The 8,390-nt window shown below is 46.6% G+C and overlaps 2 protein-coding genes across 2 annotated transcripts; both read right to left on the reverse strand.

The window, feature by feature from the left end:
- Positions 1–595: 595 nt before the first annotated feature.
- LOC138364655 (asparagine-rich protein-like) lies at positions 596–2,659 on the reverse strand. Its single transcript, XM_069324630.1, has one exon. It carries the CDS (start codon positions 2,657–2,659, stop codon positions 596–598), a length of 2,064 nt encoding a protein of 687 aa, XP_069180731.1.
- Positions 2,660–2,672: 13 nt separating this feature from the next.
- On the reverse strand, positions 2,673–5,158 carry LOC138364656 (asparagine-rich protein-like). The gene is made up of 2 exons (XM_069324631.1): positions 3,553–5,158; positions 2,673–3,511 (listed from the first exon to the last, which is right to left on the reverse strand). Exons 1-2 carry the CDS (start codon positions 5,156–5,158, stop codon positions 2,673–2,675), a joined length of 2,445 nt encoding a protein of 814 aa, XP_069180732.1.
- Between the last annotated feature and the right edge of the window lie 3,232 nt (positions 5,159–8,390).

Raw genomic sequence — 8,390 nt, forward strand, 5'->3', positions numbered from 1 at the left:
AGGTATGTATACAGGCTGTAGAGAGACCTTCTAACAGAGTGATGTATTCAGGCTAGAGGGAGGCCCTTCTAACACCTGTCAGACAGGTGGTGATCCTGACAGGTGTGCATTGTTGTTGTTGATTCAGCTACTTGGAACCAAAAGTTCCAAGTAGCACGGGCTATGGCGAGCCCGTAGTGGACTTACTTGGCTCAGGAGCGGGGCTGTACCTGTGCAGGTGAGCTGGTTGATGGCATTTAATTAGTCAGACAGGTGAGGTACCGTGTCAGTGACAGGTGCGGGATTATCGGCGCTGAAGGTGAGTGACAGGTGTCTACTGGCTGAAATATACATATCTTGAAAGTACATATCCTGAAAGTACATATCTTGCCTTCGGGTATTCACGAAGCAGTTTAAGAGCTCGGAAACGCGACGTCAATCAGATCTTCCACAAAGATCATGTCTTTAGGTTGAGGTCGACGACCTCGTAGCGCGCGTCGGAGGTCGTAATGGCTGTTTAGTGAATACAGGCTCTTAAGATGTCGTGGGGGAGTTAAGAGGTGCAGATCTCGTTGGTCGTATTGTGAATTGTTGCGCCAGTATGTTGTCTTCTCTCTTATAGTGAGGCTATTTGGTTCATCTTGTGGTTCATCTTGTGGTTCACCTTGTGGTTCATCTTGTGGTTCACCTTGTGGTTCATCTTGTGGTTCATCTTGTGGTTCATCTTGTGGTTCATCTTGTGGTTCATCTTGTGGATCATCTTGTGGTTCACCTTGTGGTTCATCTTGTGGTTCATCTTGTGGTTCATCTTGTGGTTCATCTTGTGGATCATCTTGTGGTTCACCTTGTGGTTCATCTTGTGGTTCATCTTGTGGTTCATCTTGTGGTTCATCTTGTGGTTCATCTTGTGGATCATCTTGTGGTTCACCTTGTGGTTCACCTTGTGGTTCATCTTGTGGTTCATCTTGTGGTTCATCTTGTGGTTCATCTTGTGGATCATCTTGTGGTTCACCTTGTGGTTCATCTTGTGGTTCATCTTGTGGATCATCTTGTGGTTCATCTTGTGGTTCATCTTGTGGTTCACCTGGTGGTTCACCTTGTGGTTCACCTTGTGGTTCACATCATGGTTCATCTTGTGGTTCATCTTGTGGTTCATCTTGTGGTTCATCTTGTGGATCATCTTGTGGTTCACCTTGTGGTTCATCTTGTGGTTCACCTTGTGGTTCATCTTGTGGTTCATCTTGTGGTTCACCTTGTGGTTCATCTTGTGGTTCACCTTGTGGTTCATCTTGTGGTTCATTTTGTGGTTCATCTTGTGGTTCATCTTGTGGTTCATCTTGTAGTTCTTCTTGTGGTTCATCTTGTGGTTCACCTTGTGGTTCATTTTGTGGTTCATTTTGTGGTTCATCTTGTGGTTCATCTTGTAGTTCATCTTGTGGTTCATCTTGTGGTTCACCTTGTGGTTCATCTTGTGGTTCATCTTGTAGTTCACCTTGTGGTTCATCTTGTGGTTCATCTTGTGGTTCATCTTGTGGTTCACCTTGTGGTTCACATCATGGTTCATCTTGTGGTTCATCTTGTGGTTCATCTTGTGGTTCATCTTGTGGTTCACATCATGGTTCACCTTGTGGTTCATCTTGTGGTTCACCTTGTGGTTCATCTTGTGGTTCACCTTGTGGTTCATCTTGTGGTTCACATCATGGTTCATCTTGTGGTTCACCTTGTGGTTCATCTTGTAGTTCATCTTGTGGTTCACCTTGTGGTTCATCTTGTGGTTCATCTTGTGGTTCATCTTGTGGTTCACATCATGGTTCATCTTGTGGTTCACCTTGTGGTTCACCTTGTGGTTCACCTTGTGGTTCACCTTGTGGTTCATCTTGTGGTTCATCTTGTGGTTCATCTTGTGGTTCACCTTGTGGTTCATCTTGTGGTTCACCTTGTGGTTCATCTTGTGGTTCACATCATGGTTCATCTTGTGGTTCACCTTGTGGTTCACCTTGTGGTTCACCTTATGGTTCATCTTGTGGTTCATCTTGTGGTTCACCTTGTGGTTCATCTTGTGGTTCGTCTTGTGGTTCATCTTGTGGTTCACCTTGTGGTTCAAATTGTGGTTCACCTTGTGGTTCATCTTGTGGTTCATCTTGTGGTTCATCTTGTGGTTCACATCATGGTTCATCTTGTGGTTCATCTTGTGGTTCATCTTGTGGTTCACCTTGTGGTTCACCTTGTGGTTCATCTTGTGGTTCACCTTGTGGTTCATCTTGTGGTTCATCTTGTGGTTCATCTTGTGGTTCACCTTGTGGTTCATCTTGTGGTTCACCTTGTGGTTCATCTTGTGGTTCACATCATGGTTCATCTTGTGGTTCACATTATGGTTCACCTTGTGGTTCACCTTGTGGTTCACCTTGTGGTTCACCTTGTAGTTCATCTTGTGGTTCATCTTGTGGTTCATCTTGTGGTTCATCTTGTGGCTCATCTTGTGGTTCACCTTGTGGTTCATCTTGTTGTTCATCTTGTGGTTCATCTTGTGGTTCACCTTGTGGTTCAAATTGTGGTTCATCTTGTGGTTCATCTTGTGGTTCATCTTGTGGTTCACCTTGTGGTTCACATTATGGTTCACCTTGTGGTTCACCTTGTGGTTCATCTTGTGGTTCATCTTGTGGTTCATCTTGTGGTTCATCTTGTGGTTCACATCATGGTTCACCTTGTGGTTCACCTTGTGGTTCACCTTGTGGTTCATCTTGTGGTTCATCTTGTGGTTCACCTTGTGGTTCATCTTGTGGTTCATCTTGTAGTTCATCTTGTGGTTCACCTTGTGGTTCATCTTGTGGTTCATCTTGTGGTTCACCTTGTGGTTCACCTTGTGGTTCATCTAGTGGTTCATCTTGTGGTTCACCTTGTGGTTCATCTTGTGGTTCACCTTGTGGTTCACCTTGTGGTTCACCTTGTGGTTCATCTTGTGGTTCACCTTGTGGTTCATCTTGTGGTTCATCTTGTGGTTCACCTTGTGGTTCACCTTGTGGTTCACCTTGTGGTTCATCTTGTGGTTCATCTTGTGGTTCACCTTGTGGTTCATCTTGTGGTTCATCTTGTGGTTCACCTTGTGGTTCATCTTGTGGTTCATCTTGTGGTTCATCTTGTGGTTCACCTTGTGGTTCATCTTGTGGTTCATCTTGTGGTTCACCTTGTGGTTCATCTTGTGGTTCATCTTGTGGTTCATCTTGTGGTTCATCTTGTGTTTCATCTTGTGGTTCATCTTGTGGTTCATCTTGTGGTTCATCTTGTGATTCACATAACGGTTCACCTTGTGGTTCACCTTGTGGTTCATCTTGTGGTTCACCTTGTGGTTCATCTTGTGGTTCATCTTGTGGTTCATCTTGTGATTCACATAACGGTTCACGTTGTGGTTCATCTTGTGGTTCATCTTGTGGTTCATCTTGTGGTTCACCTTGTGGTTCACCTTGTGGTTCATCTTGTGGTTCATCTTGTGGTTCACCTTGTGGTTCACATCGCGGTTCATCTTGTGGTTCATCTTGTGGTTCATCTTGTGGTTCACCTTGTGGTTCACATCACGATCCATTTTGTGGTTCATCTTGTGGTTCACCTTGTGGTTCATCTTGTGGTTCACCTTGTGGTTCATCTTGTGGTTCACCTTGTGGTTCACCTTGTGGTTCACCTTGTGGTTCATCTTGTGGTTCACCTTGTGGTTCACCTTGTGGTTCATCTTGTGGTTCACCTTGTGGTTCACCTTGTGGTTCATCTTGTGGTTCATCTTGTGGTTCACCTTGTGGTTCACCTTGTGGTTCACCTTGTGGTTCATCTTGTGGTTCACCTTGTGGTTCATCTTGTGGTTCACCTTGTGGTTCACCTTGTGGTTCACCTTGTGGTTCATCTTGTGGTTCACCTTGTGGTTCACCTTGTGGTTCATCTTGTGGTTCATCTTGTGGTTCACCTTGTGGTTCACCTTGTGGTTCACCTTGTGGTTCATCTTGTGGTTCACCTTGTGGTTCATCTTGTGGTTCACCTTGTGGTTCACCTTGTGGTTCACCTTGTGGTTCACATCACGATCCATCTTGTGGTTCACCTTGTGGTTCACCTTGTGGTTCATCTTGTGGTTCACCTTGTGGTTCACATCACGATCCATCTTGTGGTTCACCTTGTGGTTCACCTTGTGGTTCATCTTGTGGTTCATCTTGTGGTTCACCTTGTGGATCATCTTGTGGTTCACCTTGTGGTTCACCTTGTGGTTCATCTTGTGGTTCACCTTGTGGTTCACATCACGATCCATCTTGTGGTTCACCTTGTGGTTCACCTTGTGGTTCATCTTGTGGTTCACCTTGTGGTTCATCTTGTGGTTCACCTTGTGGTTCACCTTGTGGTTCATCTTGTGGTTCACCTTGTGGTTCATCTTGTGGTTCACCTTGTGGTTCACCTTGTGGTTCACATCACGATCCATCTTGTGGTTCACCTTGTGGTTCACCTTGTGGTTCATCTTGTGGTTCACCTTGTGGTTCATCTTGTGGTTCACCTTGTGGTTCATCTTGTGGTTCACCTTGTGGTTCACCTTGTGGTTCACCTTGTGGTTCATCTTGTGGTTCATCTTGTGGTTCACCTTGTGGTTCATCTTGTGGTTCACCTTGTGGTTCACTTTGTGGTTCATCTTGTGGTTCATCTTGTGGTTCACATCGCGGTTCACCTTGTGGTTCACCTTGTGGTTCACATCATGGTTCACCTTGTGGTTCACATTATGGTTCACCTTGGGGTTCACATCATGGTTCACCTTGTGGTTCACATTATGGTTCACCTTGTGGTTCACATCGCGGTTCACCTTGTGGTTCACATCATGGTCCACCTTGTGGTTCACATCATGGTTCACCTTGTGGTTCACATTATGGTTCACCTTGTGGTTCACATCATGGTTCACCTTGTGGTTCACATCATGGTTCACCTTGTGGTTCACATTATGGTTCACCTTGTGGTTCACATCACGGTTCACATCACGGTTCACCTTGTGGTTCACATCACGGTTCACCTTGTGGTTCACATTATGGTTCACCTTGTGGTTCACATCACGGTTCACCTTGTGGTTCACATCACGGTTCACCTTGTGGTTCACATCACGGTTCACCTTGTGGTTCACATCACGGTTCACCTTGTGGTTCACATCACGGTTCACCATGTGGTTCACATCACGGTTCACCTTGTGGTTCACATCACGGTTCACCTTGTGGTTCACATCACGGTTCACCTTATTGTTGAACCACAGAACCCAGCCCACTACAGTTGCCTGACTCCCGGGTACCTATTAAGAGCTGGAATGAACAGGGGCATCAGGAGAAAGGGAAAGGTTTCCAACTTTTTTATCTGTTCCGTCTGGGATCGAACCCAGGAACCTATGTTGTGAGCCGAGGGCATCAACCACTGAGTCACGGGGGGATTATACCAAGAAATTTTTCCCGGGAGAAAGTCTGTTGTAGTGTATTTAAGGCAGCAGGTCTGGCACATTGTAGATGTGGCACCGCTGTGATTGTTTATGTTTCACGGGTAGATGTGGCACAGTCGGGATTGTTTATGTTTCACGGGTAGATGTGGCACCGCTGTGATTGTTGATGTTTCACGGGTAGATGTGGCACCGCTGTGATTGTTTATGTTTCACGGGTAGATGTGGCACCGCTGTGATTGTTTATGTTTCACGGTTAGATGCGGCACCGCTGTGATTGTTTATGTTTCACGGGTAGATGTGGCACCGCTGTGATTGTTTATGTTTCACGGGTAGATGCGGCACCGCTGTGATTGTTTATGTTTCACGGGTAGATGTGGCACCGCTGTGATTGTTTATGTTTCACGGGTAGATGTGGCACCGCTGTGATTGTTTATGTTTCACGGGTAGATGTGGCACCGCTTTGATTGTTTATGTTTCACGGGTAGATGTGGCACCGCTGTGACTGTTTATGTTTCACGGGTAGATGTGGCACCGCTTTGATTGTTTATGTTTCACGGGTAGATGTGGCACCGCTGTGATTGTTTATGTTTCACGGGTAGATGCGGCACCGCTGTGATTGTTTATGTTTCACGGGTAGATGTGGCACCGCTTTGATTGTTTATGTTTCACGGGTAGATGTGGCACCGCTTTGATTGTTTATGTTTCACGGGTAGATGTGGCACCGCTTTGATTGTTTATGTTTCATGGGTAGATGTGGCACCGCTGGGATTGTTTATGTTTCACGGGTAGATGTGGCACCGCTTTGATTGTTTATGTTTCACGGGTAGATGTGGCACCGCTGGGATTGTTGATGTTTCACGGGTAGATGTGGCACCGCTGTGATTGTTTATGTTTCACGGGTAGATGTGGCACAGTCGGGATTGTTGATGTTTCACGGGTAGATGTGGCACCGCTGTGATTGTTTATGTTTCACGGGTAGATGTGGCACCGCTGGGATTGTTGATGTTTCACGGGTAGATGTGGCACCGCTGTGATTGTTTATGTTTCACGGGTAGATGTGGCACAGTCGGGATTGTTTATGTTTCACGGGTAGATGCGGCACCGCTGTGACTGTTTATGTTTCACGGGTAGATGTGGCACCGATGTGATTGTTTATGTTTCACGGGTAGATGTGGCACTGCTGTGGTTGTTTATGTTTCACGGGTAGATGTGGCACCGCTGTGATTGTTTATGTTTCACGGGTAGATGTGGCACCGCCGAGATTGTTTATGTTTCACGGGTAGATGTGGCACTGCTGTGAATGTTGATGTTTCATGGATAGATGTGGCACCGCTGTGATTGTTTATGTTTCACGGGTAGATGTGGCACAGTCGGGATTGTTTACATATCTTCTGCGGATGTGGCAACGTGAGTAATATTTGTTTGTGTTCCGGGCTTAGACGTGGCACCTCTGGAATTATTTGTCCTGTGTCGGCCGTTCATCTGACTCAGCCGAACCTTGTGTCCACATACCAGGACCTTTCCCAGTTTACCTTTGACTCCAATCACCCCGTCCCAGAGCACCCTTGACCTCTCCCAGAGCACCCTTGACCTCTCCCAGAGCACCCTTGACCTCTCCCAGAGCACCCTTGACCTCTCCCAGAGCACCCTTGACCTCTCCCAGAGCACCCTTGACCTCTCCCAGAGCACCCTTGACCTCTCCCAGTCCACCCTTGACCCCCCACCACTCCTCCCAAAGCACCTCTCATTTATGCTACTTTTCACCAAGCAGGAAATTGTGCTCCATTTTTATTTCCTCTGAAAAAAAGAAATTGACATATACCGGGAGTGTTTTCGCTTCACCTGTGTGTGTGTGTGTGTGTATTCACCTATTTGTGCTTGCGGGGGGTTGAGCTCTGATCTTTCGGCCCGCCTCTCAACTGTCAATCAATCAACTGTTACTAACTGCTTACTATTTTTTCCCCTCCACACACACACACACACACACACACACACACACACACACACACACACACACACACACACACACACACACACACACACACACACACACACACACACACACAGGAAGCAGCCCGTAGGAGCTGTCTAACTCCCAAGTACCTATTTACTGCTAGGTAACAGATGTATCAGGGTTATGAAAACTCGGCCACTCAGCCCCTTTATGTGTACTCACGTAGTTGTGTTTGTGGGGGTTGAGCTCTGGCTCTTTGGTCCCGCCTCTCAACCGTCAATCAACAGGTGTACAGGTTCCTGAGCCTATCGGGCTCTATCATATCTACACTTGAAACTGTGTATGGAGTCAGCCTCCACCACATCACCCCCTAATGCATTCCATTTGTCAACCACTCTGACACTAAAAAAGTTCTTTCTAATATCTCTGTGGCTCATTTGGGCACTCAGTTTCCACCTGTGTCCCCTTGTGCGTGTGCCCCTTGTGTTAAATAACCTGTCTTTATGTCTTTGTGTGTGTGTGTGTGTGTGTGTGTGTGTGTGTGTGTGTGTGTGTGTGTGTGTGTGTGTGTGTGTGTGTGTGTGTGTGTGTGTGTGTGACTCACTGGTCATGAGTCATGTCAGAGATGTGAGTCATGTCAACATCTTCACTTACAGACCAGAGCATAACCCTGAACTATATAAGGGACATGACACAATTTCTCCTCACCTTTGACGACTTGCAGTATGACCCCCCCCCCCCACCCTCTACACACCTGCCTTGACCCGCAGACAGCCCCCCCCCCACACACACACCCACAAGCAGACAGACAGACACACAGGCAGACAGACTCAAACAACCAGACACACACAGGCAATTCAGAAATGAAAATAAATTCAAGACTAAATTTACTTTAACTCAAGTTGTTTCTGTGTCTCTTGCAGATGGGACAACATGGATGAGAGCCCGCCCGCCTCAGGCCAGCGAGACCCCCACAGACACAGAGGCATTTTCGTTGTCCAGCTTGAGGTAAGG

Source organism: Procambarus clarkii, chromosome 14, assembly GCF_040958095.1.
Source record: "Procambarus clarkii isolate CNS0578487 chromosome 14, FALCON_Pclarkii_2.0, whole genome shotgun sequence".
Taxonomy (NCBI): domain Eukaryota; kingdom Metazoa; phylum Arthropoda; class Malacostraca; order Decapoda; family Cambaridae; genus Procambarus; species Procambarus clarkii.

Excerpts from the sequence above, each read along its gene's own strand:
- LOC138364655 (XM_069324630.1), bottom strand. The coding sequence starts at position 2,659 with ATGAACCACAAGATGAACCACAAGATGAACCACAAGATGAACCACAAG.
- LOC138364656 (XM_069324631.1), bottom strand. The coding sequence starts at position 5,158 with ATGGTGAACCGTGATGTGAACCACAAGGTGAACCGTGATGTGAACCAC. Across the intron at positions 3,512-3,552 it reads GATGAACCACAAAATGGATC|ATGAACCACAAGATGAACCG; the intron begins GTGATGTGAACC and ends ATGAACCACAAG.